This window comes from Miniopterus natalensis, chromosome 17 (genome assembly GCF_054644295.1).
Source record: "Miniopterus natalensis isolate mMinNat1 chromosome 17, mMinNat1.hap1, whole genome shotgun sequence".
NCBI lineage: Eukaryota > Metazoa > Chordata > Mammalia > Chiroptera > Miniopteridae > Miniopterus > Miniopterus natalensis.
Window position 1 is genome coordinate 36,193,689 of NC_142097.1, and position 18,558 is coordinate 36,212,246.

At 35.6% G+C, this 18,558-nt stretch overlaps 1 protein-coding gene across 6 annotated transcripts in view; it reads left to right on the plus strand.

Annotated features, from left to right (window-relative positions):
• Positions 1 to 18,558, plus strand: part of TANC2 (tetratricopeptide repeat, ankyrin repeat and coiled-coil containing 2) — a 205,023-nt gene that overhangs the window by 48,104 nt on the left and 138,361 nt on the right. For 3 of the 6 annotated variants that reach the window (XM_087826279.1, XM_087826280.1, XM_087826281.1), the window contains exon 4: positions 15,597 to 15,779. In XM_087826279.1, coding sequence (XP_087682405.1) covers positions 15,597 to 15,779 — 183 coding nt within the window. The remainder of the gene's footprint in view (positions 1 to 15,596; positions 15,780 to 18,558) is intronic. The other 3 variants (XM_087826282.1, XM_087826283.1, XM_087826284.1) reach the window with 1 other exon arrangement.

An 18,558-nucleotide genomic window follows, 5' to 3' on the forward strand; every position in this document is an offset into this window, starting at 1 on the left:
AGCTCTCTCAGAAGAAATGGCTTTTGTTTATAATTACTGTCTTAAATTAGGATCTTCTTATTTTCCTTATCTGTTTAAAATTTATTATCATAGGCTTTTAATTGGTTTTTTTGAAGTGACAGCTTTTAAACTGGGTAAAAATATAATGTATCAGTGAAATTTTTAGATAGGCCTTGCCTTCCCTTAATTACCTTATTAAAAATTACATGACTAGCACACTCACTCTCTTTTTTATTCACTGTACTTATCTCCTTTGTATTTATTTTGTTTTCTCTGTCCAAAACTAGAATGAATTTTCCATGGTTGGAGATTTTGTCTGATTTGTTCATTGCTGTATTTTCAGTTCCAAGAATGAGTTTCTAGTATATAGTAGTTACTGAAAAAATATTGTTGAATGAATGAAGTGATCTCATAAGAGAATGAGAATTAAGAACCTAAAATGGTGGATATATTACAGAATTTCAGCAGTCATTACTGAGTTTGGTTTTTAGAGACTTTACTTACAAATAAAACAAAGCTTAGGTTTACAAATGTGCAGTGTTTTAATTCTATAAAAGCTCTATTCTATAATCCTGTTCCATTTTTCCTTCAATTTTGTTTTTCCTAAGTTTTAGGGTTGTATTATTTTTATGAAATAGTTTGTTGGAGAATAAAAAGAGGAATAATTTATGCAGGTTGATTTGGAAATTTTAACTTATACTACTACTACTTAATCATTTTGAGGAGTTGGACTAAAAAGAAAGACACATAAATGTAGTCATCAGAGATTTCTTAAATAAACAATTCAGCTAGATCACTCCATGTATCAAAGCTCCCAGTCAGCCTTTGAGGCCTCTTCTCCTAAGTATGAGCAGCTAATCAAAGATTACTAGGTATTTAAAGAAACTCTCTTAAAATATAAAAGATGGAGATTAAAATAAACATAATAAAGCAATTTGGAGAGAGCAAAAATTTTGCAGAGGAAAATAATAGAACCATTATTAACATCCTCAGGGAAATAAGAAAATAATACAGCCATGAAACAAGGAGGAGATACCATAAAGAATAATATTCTGATTTTTAAGAGAGGCTTTCAACATTAAAATTCTGATAACAGAGATCAGAAGTATTAGAAAATTAACGTTGAAAGAAATCTCTGAAAATGTTGAGCAAAAAGACAAAGATTATAGAAGTGAGGAGTGTTAAGAAACTTACAGGACCAGTCCAGGAATTTCAATATTCAAGTAATAGTCCCAAAAGAGACAACAGAGAAAATAGGAAAGAAATCATCAACAAAACGATTCAAGAGAATTTTCTTGAACTTGAGGTTCCTGGTTGAAAGGCTTACTGAGTGTGAATATTCAGTACAGTGGATGAATATACACACAAATAAAAACACATTGTGGTGAAATTTCAAATTATTGGCCAAACAGGTTTTTCATGCTTCCAGAGAGGAAAAAATACTTGTCATATACAAAGTAACAGGAATCAATTGGTTTTGGGCCTCTCAGTGGTAGCATTAGAAAACTGAATGAAAAATGGAGCATCGCTTTCAAAATTTTGAAGGAAAATAATTTCAACTTTAGTACTCCATATGCATCGAAACTATTGATCAGGTATAAGAATAAAATTAAGATGTTTTAAGACATGTAAGGTGGGTTTTTTTGCCTGCCTTGTACTCTTTTATAGGAATCTATTGTAGGATGTAATCCATCAAAATGAGAAAGTCAGCCAAGTAAAAGAAATGGGTTACAAGAAATGGGAAATTTAACAAAGGAGAAAGTGAAGAAATCTTCAGGATGACAATGAAAAGACAGGGACAGAGGGCAACCAGAGCAGATTGGAGTAGGTTAGAAGCCCCCAGAAGACACATTCTCAGGAAATGAGATTGATAGAAACTGATGCATTAATATTCTTTAGAAAAGTTTTAGGCAAAGGGCTCAGGTCTGAATTGGTGATAAATACATAAAATAATAAGTGAAATATTGTAAACTCAATGGGAAACAATGTGTAGGAAAGGAGATGTTAGAGTAAGTGCAGTCCTTGGGACACAGTGTAGGGTAGCTAATGTCCATGCCATTCACCTCCAGTAGTAAACCTTATCAGTTTACTCCACTTTGGTGTAATATTTTCATTATTTGATTTGTACCATTGTGACTGGAAGCAGTGCTCTAAAGCAGGGTGAGCAGATCTGACCTGTGTGGCCTGTTTTCATACAGTTCACTGATTTGAGTGTTTTCTTTGCAAGACCTGTACACTTACTTTCTTGACTAAATGGCTCTAGATTTCTGTTTAGGTGAAAGAGGCCTTCTCTGACCATCCTACCTAAATACCTGGCCATAACTTGCACAGTATTTATCATTACCTGAAATTAATTATTTATTTGCTTGTTTATTATTGTCTCAACTACTAGAAAGTGTTTTATTTGAGCAGAGACTTTGCCTGGTTCACCACTGTAGCCCTAGAACACTTGCATATAAAAATTTGTCAGTATGTGTTCAAGGGAAGAATGAACACACTTAGTGTGCTTGGGAAAGTATGTGGATGTGCCCAGGCCACATATTGATCTGATGTCCACTTCTATTACTTTTGTCACTGGAAAAATAAAGCAGTGTGAGAAATATGTTGAATGTAGGTAGTTTGTCAGACTATCAACTATCTATTGATTTGTGTACAAATGAGGCTCTTGAAATATGACTTAAACTGATATGCCAGTTTAACCCCAGTGTGGCCTTCTAAGGTTGGGTGGTTATTTTCTGTTTTCCATTATAGTATATTGTATGTAATTGGGTTATGTTGTTTACTATATTTGGTCTTATTGGATTTCTGTTTTTCAGTTCATTAACGGTAGGGCCTTTGCATCTAGCACAGTGCCAGTGTCTTGCATTTATGCCATCACATTTATGAAGGAAGCTCATCAATTCTAGGAATTCTGGTTCATCAGAATTGTGTATGTGTATTAGTTTGAATATTTTAAAAAATACATTTTTAGTTCTTTTCCCCCCCAATTAACAGTATAACCTAGTCATATCTCCAGGGACATAATTAAATTCTAATTTCTTAAAGTCTGTATAATCGTCCATATCATAAGTAAGCCACTATTTACTCAACTATTTCCTCAGCTATGAGTGTTCATATTTTCAAAATGATTCATAATAATTTATTTAGTAACATCTTAAACTCTTGGAATATGCAACCCCAAGCACATTTTGTGTCAGAACACATTAAGTATCTTACTTAGTATTATAATTGGCCTAGTTAGCACTAGAAGCCTTGTAGAAGCCACTCCTTGATTATCCATATTTATGAAAGAAAGGGAATAAAAGCATAGCAGCTTGAAAGGTTGGAAAAGAAATGTTGGACATCTACAAAGATTTGATTTAATATATTCTTATCTAAATTTTTCTGGCAAGAGATAACAGAAAAACCTCTTTGAAAAACTTTATAAATTTTAATGAAGGTTCAAAAACAGTTGGATAACAGAGGATGAGGAGGGAACCTATTAGTAAAGCCTTGAGTAAAATTATTATCGAGTGGATACATTTTTTTGTTTTCTTTCATTTGAGGAGCAGTTTGGATAGAATACATTGTATTCCAGTGAGACATTGAAGAGCTGGTTCCCACAAGGGGGCAGACTAAGACAATCTGAAAACCTTCACACTATAAACAATGTTTATTTTAAACTCATAGTTGACTTATTAAGAAGTAATGGAAAACCATTAGGGGCTACAAATGAGTAGAGAAATAACTGGCTGACCATCTCATGAATGATGGCATCCACCTACCTTTTCCCCAGTGCTTGTAGCATGCATGGACTGTTGGCAGGTTGGACACTCAGCTGTGGTATAGTCACATTGGCCTTGCTGAGTGGAAGTCCATATTGCTGAGCCCCTATATAAATTCCATTCCTGTTACCATGGCCTCTTTGTTAATGAGCCCATTGGTCAAGGATAGAGCAGTTGGGTAGATACTGGCTGAGTCCTCCAAACAGGTCACCTTATTTACTGGGTTATTATGCATCTAATCTGCAGAGTTTGCTATTTGGTAAGCATTCACATGGTATACAAGTTACATCATACTCTTTGTCCTTTCAAAGAGAGGTTTATCCATATACCTCATCTCCAAATTTCCTTGTCACCAGTTTTCTAATTATTCATTCCAAAGCCCTGAATACCCAGTCATATCATTAAACACTGTCCATGAGTCAGTGTAGAACAGTACCTCTGTCATCTCTCCTTTCAGGCAAAATGAACAGCTAGGGTACCTGGTTCACATTTCTGCCAAGAAGGGTTTCCCTTTGCATTCTCTAGGACTACCCCGGAGTAGGATATTATAGTGTTGTTGTCATCCTCATGTTATCGTGCAGAGCTGTCAGTAAACAAGCATGATTACCATTTCTATCCCCCCACCCCATGAGATGGTGACAGAGAATTCTTCCTGAAATCAAATATATCCAGATTTAGAGAAAAGGAGCAGTGTAGCAGGAGTAGGAAACATGGGCATTTAGGCCACTTGCTCATGCAAATAATTTATGCTTTCAGGACCTGCTCAAGGCTGATCTCATGTACACTTCTTCCTTTTGATGATGAAGTGCTGCCGTATACACTAACCATATTGCTTTGTTGGTTCAACAATACTTAGCTCATAGTGGACTGCCCAGGTCACATGGTAACATGGAGGCCCATTGTCAGGCATTCATTCTAAGGCCCTGTGGTAAGCCAAAAACTGTTCTTCAAAAAAAGACAATAGTTACTTGCACAGGATAGCATAGTTTTAAAATAAAACATTAGAGGTCTGCCTTGAGAGTCACCTAAATTTCTACAATAAACACCATACAGGATCCCTATCTGCCACAGATGCTTTAAGCAACATCGGATCTGGTGGGTTATATTACCCAAGTGTCAAAGCACCTTTCACAGCAGCCCATACTTGTTTCCAAGCCTTCTCTTGTTCTGGGCCTTTCTCACACTCAGCAGTCTTGGTAAATGGTTCATAGTAGCATACCCATATGAGGTACAAGTTGCTTCAGAAATTCAAGGGACATTGTACATCTTTCTCATTAGTAAGAGTGAATAGGTGCAGCAACTTCTTCACCTTGCAAGGCCTTCTTGGACTGCTCAAGACCATAAGGGTCACAGAAATTTCACCAGTGTGGAAGACGTCTGAATTTTTGTGGGATTTGTTTCCCATCCTCTGACATGTATGTGCTTTACCACAGTAGCTAGATCAGTTGCTGCATTCTGTTCACCAAGTCTAATCAGCATGAATTTATCAGTGTAGTAGATCAGCGTGGTGGCTTATGGAATGGAAATGCAGTTAAGATCCCTGTGGATTAGATTATTACCTAGAGCAGGAGAATTAATAGGAAGTAGGGCAGTGAAAATGTATAGCTAACTCTGACAGCTGCATGCATACTGCTTATGGTGATCTCATTCTCAAGTCAATAAATACAAACCAGGTGCCAGGATATGTTGATTTGCTGTAGCGACAAAACTACATTTAAAGCAGTAGCAGCAGAAGTCACACCTGAATAAGTTATAAAAATTCACTGTCATTCTCTGTCTTCTGCATAGACCATATAGACAAATTGAATAGGGATATGGTAAGAGTTACCACCCTTGGATCTTTCCAGTGTTTAGTGATTGGATCACACTTTTAAAAAATATATATATCTTTATTGATTTCAGAACGAGGGAGGGAGAGAGAGAGATGGAAACATCAATGATGAGAGAGTCGTCATTGATTGGCTGCCTCCTGCATGCCCCCGACTGGGGATTGATGTGCCCTGACCAGGAGTCGAACCTCGATCTCTTGGATCCTAGGTCAGTGCTCAACCACTGAGCCACGCCTGGCTGGGCTAGATCACACTTTTTACCTTATACTCTAGACTGATTGAACTTGGTTTTGGATATAGGTATGGAACTTCACTGTGCAATACAGTAGTTATCAGCTATTGGCTACATGTGGCTGATGAATACTTGAAAGTGGCTGGTCTGAAGGGAGATGTGTTGTATGTGTAAAATACACACCAGATTTTGAGATTTTTCTGTCTCTGTTCTTTTCAATAATGCTTGCCTTTATTTATTGAAACATTGTTTTAATAGTTGCTTTAAGGCCTTTGGTTTTTTATTCTAATATCTGTAACCTCAGGGATGACATTTGTTTATTGACTTTTTCCTCTCAAGTTGAGATTTTCCTGTTGCATCATATGCCATATAATTTTGGATTATATCCTGGACATTTTGAATATTATGACATGACACCCTGGATTTTATTTAAAACCTAAAGAGAATGTTGATGGGGGGGTGTGGGTGTGTGTGTGTGTCAGTGGCCAGTTGACCAGGTTATGTTCAGGACAAAGGTTCCTAACTACCTTCTGGAGGCTTTGGTTTCAGTGTGTCAGTTCAGTTTTCTAAGTACTTGCAGTGCTCTTTAGATCAGTTCTATATATGTGATCCAGTGTCCATTCTGGGATCAGAGTGGTGGTATATCTTGTTGCTGTGTTCTCAAAGCCTGGGGTATATTGTTTAGGACCAGATCCATGCATGAAGAGCTCAGAGATGAACCCAGAAGTTCATACTCAACTTGATGGGATTGTTTTCTTTGCTATCCCACCTAACCCCAATCTCACCAGCACCTTCCAGCTCCCCAGGACCTTCTTTCCCATACTCAGGCTAAAAAATGGGAGCTCTGGTTTTCCTATTCTGCTGTTCAGTTCTGGCAACTGTGTCTGTATCTAGGTTAAGTGATAAGGGAAAAAAGCAGTGAGGATTTACTTCACACTCTTGGGATCATAGTTCCTTGAGTCAGAAAAAAGGGTTCCCTTTTCTCAGAGTTTTATAAACTACCTCTGTGTTGCTGCTGCCATAGAATTGGCTGGAGACTGGGGGAAAAGAAGGATTTCCCTTAGTATCTCAGACCCATAAGGGCCCCCTTTCCTGTTCCTCACCAGCAAGGGAGGGATTTTCTTGGAGCTTTTTCTTACCCAGTGTACACTTAATGGGTTTTGGGCTGCCTTTGAGTCCAAGCCAGGCAATACCTGAGGAACAAAAATGGTACATTACCTACCACTTCTGTGGAACTTCATATTCTGTGCTCCTTTCCCAATCTGCCCACTATTTTTTATTTTCACACTCCTCAGATATGCATCCTTTTGTATTTGTTTTTATGTTTGTGTATTTTAAAAAAAATAGATTTTATATTTTAGAGTAGTTTTAGGTTCACAGTAAAATTAAGTAGAAAGTATAAAGAATTCCCATATGCCTCTTACACCCACATTTGTATAACCTCCTCCACTATTAACATCCCGCTCCACAGTGGTACATTTGTTACAACAGATACGTTGATACATCTTAATCACGCAAAGTCCATATTTTACAGTAGGGTTCACTCTTGATGTACATTCTCTGGGTTTTGACAAATGTATAATGACTTGTATACATCATTATAATATCATACAGAATAATTTCGCTGGTCTAAAAATCCTCTACACTCTGTTCATCCTTCTGTCCCCTCAATTTCTGGAAACTACTGATCTTTTTACTGTTTCCATAGTTTCGCCTTTTCCAGAATTTCATACAGGTGGAATTGTACAGTATGTACCTTTTTCTGATTGGTTTCTTTACTTAGTAATATACATTTAAGGTTCCTCCATGTCTTTTCATGGTGTGATAGATCTTTTTTTTTTAACACTGAATAATATTGTATTGTCTGGATGCACCACAGTTTATCCATTCACTCACTGAAGGACATCTTGGTTGCTTCCAAGTTTGACAGTGATGAATAAAGCTGCTCTAAACATCCATGTGCAGCTTTTTGTGTGGCTATGTTTTCAGCTCATTTGGGTAAATACCAAGGAGCAGGATTTCTGGATTATAAAGTAAGAGTATGTTTAGTTTTGTAAGAAATTGTCAAACTGTTTTTCAGAGTAGGTTGTCCATTTTGCATTGCTACTGGCAATGAATGAGGGTTCCTGTTGTTTCACATCCTTGTCAGCATTTGGTGTTGTCAGTGTTTTGGATTTTGGCCATTCTAATAATAGGTGTGTAGTGGTATCTCATTGTTTTAATTTGCAATTTTTAATGACATAATATTGAATATCTTATCATATGTTTATTAGCCCCGTCTATATGCTCTCTTTGGGGATGTGGCTCTTCAGACCTTTTGCCTGTGTTTTACATTTTCTTGTTGAGCTTGTGTATTTTGGGTGATGACTCTTTACCAAATGTGTCTTTTGGAAATACTTTCTCCCAGTCTGAAGCTTTTCTTACTTTCTTGACAGTGTTTTTCACACAGAAGTTTTAAGTTTTAGTGAAGTCTAGCTTATCAATTATTTCTTCCATGGATCATGCCTTTGGGGTTGTATCTAAAAAGTCACTGCCATACCAAGATCATCTAGATTTTCTCCTTTGTTATCTTGTAGGAGTTTTCTAGTATTGCATATTATAGTTAGGTATACGATCAATTGTGAGTTAATTTTTTGTGAGGGGTGTAAGGTCCGTTTTTAGATTCTTTTTTTTTTAATGTTGATGTTCAGGTGTCCCAGCACCATTTGTTGAAAAGACTCTCTTTTTTCCATGTATTGACTCTTTGCTCCTTTGTCAAAGATCAGTTAACTATATTTATGTGGGCTTATATCTGGGCTCTCTATTCTGTTCCATTGATCTGTTTGTTTATTCTTTTTTGCAGTACCACACTGCCTTGATTACACTAGCTTTGTAGTTACATCTTGAAGTTCAGTAGTGTCAGTCCTCCATTTTTGTTCTTCCTCTTCAAATATTGAGTTGGCTATTCCTATTTCTTGACTCTTCATATAAACATTTGAATCAGTTTATTGAAATCAGCAAAAATAACTTCCTGGGATTTAATTGGGATTGCGTTGACTCTCTTAGGTCAGTTTGCAAAGAACTGACATTTTGACAATATTGATTTTTCTCATCCATGAATATGAGCAGTCTCTCCATCTACTTAGATCTTTGATTTCTTTCATCAGAGCTTTGTATTTTTTCTGATATGGACCTTGTACATATTTTTTTTAGAATTATATCTAAGTATTTCTTTTTTAAAATTCACAGTCTGATAATTCTGACATCCCTGACATATCTGGGTCTAGTTCTGATGTATGTTCTGTCTTCAAACTGTTTCTTGCCTTTTAGTATGCCTTGTAAGTTTCTGCTGAAAAGTGGGCAACACGTACTGGGCAATATGAGTTGTAGTAAATAGCAATGTAAATGTAAGGTGTGGGGAGGGAAAGCATTCTATAGTCCTATGATTAGGTCTCAGTCTTATGGTAAGCCTATGCCCCGGGACTGTGAACTTCATTGGTGCTTCCCAGTTGGGAGGTTGTTTTTCTGTTTTTTTCCCCTCCCTCATAGGAAACTGGAAGTGAGCTCTGTCATCCTTTTAAGGGTTTATATTTGCATTCAGTGGGTGAGTAAAGATAGAATATGCTTGTTCTATCTTTCCTGGAACTGGAACCTAGTCATGCTTTTCAAATCTATATCTATCTATATCTATATATCTAAATCTATATATCTATATATCTATCTACACCTATACCTATACTTATATCTATCTATATGTATCTTTTCTGGTATTTGTAAAATACTCATACTATTTGTTTCTTTTTATTAATTCTGTTATGTAAAACAAGGGAAAATTTTTGGCTGAAGGCTTTCCCACATTGTATGTATTAATAAGATTCCTCTCCAGTGTGAATTCTTGTATGTCTATAAAGGTGAAAGGGATCATTGAAGCCTTTCTCACATTCATTATATATAAAAGGTTTCCCTTCTCTGAGTGTTCACATTTTCCCATGGGATGAGTGACTTCTGAAAGCTTATACCCACAGTCCCTGCATTCATAGACTTCCTAACCAGAATGTACTCATGTGTTCAGTAAGGTTAAATAAAGTTCCTTTTGAAGGCTTGTCTGAATTCATTATAGTCATAGTGTTTTTCTCTTGTGTGTATTCACATAGGCATTGTGAGCTTAATGTTCCTACTGAAGGCTTTTTCTCAGTCATTGCATTTGTAGAGTTTCTCCCCAGTGTGGATTGATGCTCTGGTGAGCAGTAAAGTGAGTGATTCAGCTTTAGGCTTTCCCATAAGTCTTTGTGTTCATAGAGTTTCTCCCCAGTATGTATTCTCATGTGCACCATAAGACTAGAGATGTTTCTGAAGAATTTTCCACACTGATTACCTTAATAAAGTTTGTCTTCAGTGTGAGATCTCATGTACATTTTGGGGATGACAGTAGCCTAGTTGCTCTCCTTCTCTGAAATTGTTTGAAGAGTTTCTCTTCATTTTGAAATCTCCCATGTCTCTAACAGGAATAATGGTTACTGAAGGCTTTCTTTCAATTTGTACATTCATGATGTGCTCTCTTCTATGATTTCTCTCCTACAAAATAAGATTAGTGTTTCCTGTAAAGGCTCTTTCACATAGATTACACTCATAAAATTTATCTCACTAAGATTCCCTTCCATTTTTGTACATGCCCCAACCGGGGATCTAATCTGCAACCTAAGTATGTGCCCTGACTGGAATCAAACCCACAACCTTTTGGTGTACCAGATGACACTCTGACCAACTGAGCCACCTGGCCAGGGTAGGCCCTAATATTTCTTTAGTGTCTATGTACTTGATATTCCTGTGCTCAATTTTTGAATGTCTGATCACCAGGCATCCAACATAACTGAATATTTTCTGTCAAATTAGCAGTTTATGTTTTTATGCATTACCTCCATCACCTTATTTCAGTAACTTTTATTTGGTTGATTGAAGCAAGGAAAGTGATAGTTAAAAAAAGGTAGAAAATAAACATTAAGTAATTTGGAATACCAGTAAATATCTTATATGCTTGGTAAATTGGATTCCAAATTTTTTTCTTCCTTCCTGTTATAAAATTATGCAGTCATTCCTTTTGCTATGTAGCTTTTCAGTAGTTCCCACTAAAATGTGCCAAGTGGAATGTGAGTGAATAGAGGTCTTAAATATGTTCCTCTGATTTGATTTGGTCTCCTGCACTCCTGTGACCTACCAAGAGAAGAGCATTCCCCATGTAATCACTGCCCCTTCAGTGAGTAGGCCCAAAATCAAAGACACATCACAGCAGTTCTGAACCTGATAGCCCAACCTATATCAGCTGACCCATAGTCAATCTGCAGACTTAATGATCATAAAGGTAATGTTGTTGTAGACTACTGAGATTTTGAGGTTGCTGTTTACCCACCAGAGATTGACTAATACAGTGAAATTCTGTGAGTGCTTACCAGTACTTTTCTTTAGTTAAAACTTCTATTTTTTAGGGTTTTTTTCCTATAGCTACAGTGAGTTCAAGCACAATTTATAGGGCAGAGAAGATGAAGGAAAATATTTTTAAGCAGAAAAGTAAACTAGGACATCTAGATTGGACTAATTGCAGTATTATTCCTTAAGGAGTATTATTAGATTCTAAAATTATCAGCTAAGTTTGAACTTGGAACATTTCAAGTGAAAGGAGGTGCTTTACTCGTACGGGAGGCAACCAGTCGATGTTTCTCGCTCACATCGATATTTCTCTCTCTGTGTCCCTCTTCCTTTCTCCCTTTCCCTCCCTCTCTTCCTCTCTCTCTCTCATTTCCCCACTCTCTAAACATCAATAAAAACATATATTTGGGTGAGGATTAAAAAAAAAGCCATCCCAGTGGGTTTAAAGTGGTATCTCATTGTGGCCTTGATTTGCATTTCTGTAATAACTAATAACGTTGAGTAACTTTTTATGTGCTTATTATTCATTTGAATATCTTCTTTGGAGAAATGTCTATTCTCAATTTTTAGAATTGACATTTTTAAATTGTATTGTTTGTCTTTTTATTGTTGAGTTGTAGGAGTTCTTTAGATATTCTGAATGCTAGACACTTATCAGATACATGATTTGCAGATATTTTCTATCATTCTGAGGGTTGTCTTTTCACTCTCTTGATAGTGCCCTTGATGCACAAATGTTTTATTTTTTAGTTTATTAACTCTCTGTCTAATCTGTTGTTCAGTCCATCTACTAAGTTTTTGTTCTCATAATTTTAAGTCATTGCTGAAATTCTATACTGTTATTTTCTCAAATACTAAGCATACTATTTAAAAAAAAAAAAGCAGCATGGTACAGACTCTTTTTTTTAATGTATCTTTATTAATTTCAGAGAGAGGAGAGGGAGAAAGAAACATCAGTGATGAGAGAGAGTCATTGATCGGCTGCCTCTTGCACGCCCCGTACTGGGGATCAAGACTGCAACCCAGGCATGTGCCCTGGCAGAAATTGAACCCTGATCTCTTGGATCTTAGGTCGATGCTCAACAGCTGAGCCATGCCGGCCAGGTGGTACAGACTTTTAATACAGCATTTGGTCAGTATTTCTCAGTAGAAATTCTCATCGTTTTCGCCCCCGTAATTCTGTATTTAGGTTCTCGATCTAGAAAGAACTATGTAAGTGGCCATTAACAAGAGACGGGTTAAATTATAACACATGATATACCACATCAGTTTTCCAAATGAGTTAGAATTACATATGATGAAATTACAACTGTAACACAATTGGGAACTTTAGGTGAGACACTTGATTTAATCTTCTCAGTTTAAACTGCATTGTCATCATTTCATGTAAGACCATGTGCTTGTTTTTTAAGTTTCCCACTCTTTTTTCCCCCAGCTTTATTGAGGTTTGATTGACAAATACAAATTGTATATATTTAAGGTGTACAACATGATGTTTTGATAAACGGATACATTGTGAAATGATTACCACAATTAAGCTAATTAAGACGTCAATTTGCTAACATCCAGAGCTTATTTAATAACTGAAAGTTTTAACATCTTTTCCCTCAGCCCTGAACCCCTGGTAGCCACCATTCTTCTCTCTGTTACTTTAAGTTCGAGTTTATTTTTAAGATTCCACATATAAGTGAGATTATGTAGTATTTGTCTTTGTATGTCTGGCTTGTTTCACTTATTATAATGTCCTCCAGGTTCATCTCTATTGTCACAAGGGGCAGGATTTCCTTTTTTAAGGTTGAATAATATTCCTTTCTGTGTGTGTTTGTGTGTGTGTGTGTGTATATATACATGTATGAAAGCACATTTTCTTTATCTATCCAACAGTGGAAACTGGTTGTTTCCATATCATGGCTACTGTGAATAGTGCCGCAATCAGCACAGGAATGCAAAATCTCTTTGAGATAGTAATTTTATTTCTTTTGATATATATTCAGAAGTAGGATTGCTGGCTCATATGGCAGTTCTATTTTTAATATTTTAGAAGCCTCCATACTCTTTTCCATAATGGCTGTACCAGTTTACATTCCCACCAACAGTGTAAAAGGGTTCCTTTTGTCCACATTATTGCTAACATTTGTTATCTTTTGACTTTTTTTTTTATAATAGCTGACCTAGCAGGTATGAAGTGATGCCTCATCGTGGTTTTGATTTGCATTTCTCTGATTATTAGTGATGTTGAACACGTTTTCATGTACCCATTGGACATTTTTGTGTCTTCTTTGGAAAAATGTTTACTTGGGCCCTTTGCTTATTTTTTAATTAGGTTATTTAGTTTTTTGCTATCAAGTATGAATTTCTTATATATTTGGATTTTAATTCCTTACTGGATATATGATTTGCAGTATTTTCTCCCGTTCTGTAGGTTGTCGTTTTCATTTTGCTGATGGTTTCCTTTGCTGTGCAGAAACTTTTTAGTTTGATTTAGTCTCACTTGTTTATTTTTGCTTTTGTTATCTTTGGTTTTGATGTCAAATCCAAAAAATCATTGCCAGGATCAATTTCAAGGAGCTTTTCTTTTATATTTTCTTCTGGGAGTTTTATGGTTTAAGTTCTTATGTTTATGTTTTCACCTCATTTTTACTGGATTTTTTTATATGGTGTAAGGTAAGGATCCAGTTTCATTCCTTTTGCATGTGGCTATCCTGTTTTTCCAACACTATTTGTTGAAGAGACGATCCTTTTCCCATTGTGTATTCTTGGTGCCCTTGTCGAAGATTAGTCGACTGTATGTATGTGGATTTATTTCTAGGCTCTGTATTCTGTTCCATTGGTCTGTTTGTATGCTGTGTGTCTGTGTATATGCTAGTACCAAATTATTTTTATTACTATAGCTTTATAATTTGAAATCAGGAAGTGTGATGCCTCCAACTTTGTTCATCTTGCGCACAATTACTTAATTACTTTAACTTTTTATTACAAATTTTAGGATTGCTTTCTTATTTCAGTGAAAATGCCATTGGAATTTTGGTAGGGATTGTATTGAGTCTGTAGACCACTTTGGATAGTATGAACATTTTAACAATATTAATTCTTCCAGTAGATGAACATAGGATATCTTCCCATTTATTTGTGTATTTTTAAAATTTCTTTTATTAATGTCTTATAGTTTTCAGTATACAAATATTTTGCCTCCTTGGTTAAATTTATTCCCAAGTATCTTGGTCTTTTTGATGTTAAGCATACTACTTTAAATTCTGTGGCTCTTGGTTCATCTGTATCCCCTATCAGACTATTTCTTCTGCGTGGTGTTTCTGATTTACTTTTTTCATGTTATCTTATCTCTTTGTTATTGTTAATTAAGGGCCAGATATTGTGTATGAAAAGTTGTGGAAGAATTTGAGACCTACAGTGGTGGTATTGTCTTCCTCTAAGAAGATTTATGTTTGTTTTTGGCAGGCACCACCAATCCGAGATTGCCTTAATTTAATTTTATAGTAGACATTTGGAGCTGAGTTTCAGTCCTGTAAAGGGCAGCCTAGTTTTGGTTTGTATTTACTCCTAGAATGTAACCCTTTGGGCTTCCAAACAAAAGTGCTGGAGTTTTACTGGTCCCCCTCCACAAACTTTGTTCTCCCTTCATGCCAATATTTGTCTTCCCAGCTCTGTAAAACTGTCAAAAGCTTCTGTAGCCCCAAATGCCAGGCTTCCGTTTTCTTCTGTAATTCTTCATTATGCTATTAACTTTCCAGTCCTTTCAGGAAGATTTAAAATATATATTTAGTTCTAGTTTTTCTTAGGGAAAAGTTGGTCTGAAGTATATAATCTGCCATTCGCAGCAGTCCAAGTTAACAGTATGTAAGTGGAAGTAAACAGCGTATAATTTACTCTTTTTAAAATGTTAGAGAAGATTCAAAGATTACCACGTAATAATGTCAGTCTTATCCACTTGTATTTTCTTGGAGAAAAGGGATAAGAAATAGTTACAGTGACCTACTAACAATTACATATATTGCATTATTAACCAGGTGAATATCGTTTTTTCATGTTTGTCTTATTAGGGAAGAAAAATTGAAGACCGTTGCTTTGTACTATATTTTTTTATATGAGTGCATCATTCATGAGACAGTGAGTGAGAACCTTACAAGGATGACCCCATTTCACCCATGTTCAATTTACTAGTGCTAGACCTGGAGTTAAGTACCCAGTAAGTGTAGAAATGAATATATGGTTGAAAATACTTCATTTGGCTTTTCGCAGGGGAAGTCATTATCAGTATATATGCTCTTCTGAATCATCCTAAAAGACAAATTTTAATAGAGAAGGAAGAATCTTTTCTCACAAGTTCTTTTATTCCATCTCTTCTGACAGGTGGCATCTCCACAGAAAGCGACTGTGCTTTTGAGCCAGACTACGCCGTCTCTCCGCTTCCAGCAAGTGAAGGTATGCAGCACATTCGGATTATGGAGGGCATGTCTCGCTCTCTTCCATCCTCCCCCTTACTCACACATCAGTCTATCAGTGTTCGGCTCCAGCCTGTGAAGAAGTTAACTGGTAAGGACTTTACCTAAATCTAGTATGTTTAACAGGAAACCTAACAGTATGGCACTTTAGATCATATCACATCTGTTTACGTGAATCTTTAGGCTTTTTCCTTTTGGGCTGTCCTAATGTCACAGACTCTTGGAAAGTGGAGCTTGTGCTGATTTTAATTTAGGAAATTAGAATAGTACTCAATATGACAGATTGATGTATTTATTTTCTAAATGATCCATCTGTTGTGGACATGTTTTTCTAGGCTTTCAGGAAATTTCAAGTTTTGCCAGAATACACTGTTGTTCTGATTTCATTTTATCAGCTTGTTTATGTCAGATTAACAGATGGAGATATTATAATTTTAGGATAATAAGAGCTTCATAGTTCAGCAAAGGTACATTAGTCATGTTTTTGTTTGAAATCCTGATTTGTATATTTCATATCTGTTTTTAAAGGCTGATTTAGATATTTTCCTCTCCATTGTACATTCCTCCAACTTCTTAGGGCATTTACTATCATTCATAACTCGTGGATTGCACTGACTTTAATATGATCTCAAATATGTGTTGCCTATTCAGATCAAATTGTTAGGTGTGCAACTGTCTTTACTAAATGAACTTTTGTTCTTTTTAAGCTTTTTCAGGGAAGAAATTTTAGTATGTTGAATGATACTTATGTGTGAAAATATGCAAGCCTAGATCACTTTGTTAGATTTCTTTTAACATTATCATTATATATCCGATGTTAGTAAGTTGACTAGTTATGATGGGTTATGAGTGCATGAAGGCAATATATTAAGTCATTCCCACGGGATGTATTGACTGCTCCCTATGTGTCTGGCATATGACAGTTCTAAAGAAAATAAGGGGAGAGGAGGGGAAATAGGATTTTTAGACTCTTCCATCTATTTTGAATGAAACTTTTACAATGTTTATATTTTTCATTAAAATAATAATATTTCTTTATAGTTCCACAAAGCATAAGTCATGCCTCTTATATTATTTATTGTTTTTTAGGCATCTTGAAATAGCAGAGTCAAAGTCTACTTTGATTCTTAGGTCATTAGATAAAAATCAGTATAATAGCTTAGTAACATTTTACTAACATTTTCCTTCTGATATCTAAAAATAGGGTAAATTTTATGTGATTCAGCTTGAATAAAACTTCATTGCTTAGAAACCCCCACTTTTTTTGCAGTTTAAGGTATTATTGGTTACTGAAAATAACGACTAACCAAATCTGATGCCTGTTAAGTGGCTTCATTTTCCCACATGCTTGGAAAGAAATAGCAAGAGAAATTCAGTTTCCTTGTAGAAATTAGCTGGATTGCCTGAGGTTTTGGAGATGCCACCTTTCTATCCCATTTGCCTGTCCCAGTTTGAATTTCAACTTAAATAGGCAACCTATATTAAAAGATATGTACATTTAATAACAAAGTCAGTAACATGCCTAATATCACTGAGGTGATACAGGGAAATAGTATTAAGAGGTATACTTGGTTAATTACATGTATGAACTATTTAGTTTTAATTTCACAATGTTTGAAGTATATGTATCTTCTCAAACAGTTTTGTCTTATTTAATATATACATATAGTTTTAGCTTTTCTAGACTAAGAATTTAAAGATTGAGTATGCATTTTTTAATTTCTTAATGAAAGAAATTTGGTTTTTGAAAGAGCATGTTATGAAAATTTTTCTGTGGCCAATTTCCTGCCAATTGAAGGAGATATTAAGAATTTTCTAGTTTAACCTGGAATGAAATTAGTTTGAAATTTAACTTTAAAAGATTAGTAAATTTTTCATCAGTTATCTTTCCTTTCCTAATTATATTTTGTTTTGAATAAGTAAAAAGAAAGTTGAATGGAGAAAGATTACCTGACCATAAGGAAATGTCTTTGAGAGAATAGTTCTTAACAAAATGCATTAATTTAATCTGGCCATTAGGGCTACACTTACTGATTTATCTATTTCCATGCATTTAAACTTCCAAGTGCATTATATTCCATGTATTTATATTACCAACCAAGTTAAATAAGTAGGGCCAGATTAGGTATCTTATTCTCTTTTCTTTGTGACTTTCTAATATTTAGTCCCATATCTTGGCTATAGTCAAGACAATTGTTTAGGCCCTACGATGTGCCAGGTACTGCTTTAGACACAGTTAGTAGACTGGTGAAAAAGATAAATTAAAGCCCCTGCCTTGAAGGTATTTATATTCCAGCTGGAAGAGAGACTGGTAATAAACATATAACCAATAAATAAATACTCTAATTTTAGATAATGGCAAGTATTATGAAGGTAATAAAGAAGAAAGTGGGGTAGAGAAAGACTGGGGGGTGGAGGGAAGATTAATTTCTATGGAGTGGTCAGAGGAGGAGATATTTGAACTGAAGTCTGAATAACAAAAAGGAGCCAGTCATGGGAAGATCTAGGGTCATAGCCTTCCAGGCAAAGGGTACAGCCAAGTGCAAAAGTCCTAAAGCAGAAAGCAGCATTGGCATGTTCCAGAAATTGAAAGGCAGTTGTGGCTTCCACAGAATAAGTCAAGGAGGTGGGGGTACTAGAACATAGTGGAAGGAGGTAGGCAGAAACCAGTTTTTAGGATCATAGTAAGGAGCCCACTCTTAGGATTTTAAGCAGAGTTGGAATGGGAAATAATATGATCTGATACACCTTTTAATCAGATCTTGTTGGCAAGCTTGTGAAGAATGGAGTCTGAGGGACTAGTGTATACCACATTCATTAACCTTGTACATGTTTTCCTGATCTTTAAATAGATCTTTAACTTCTAACAA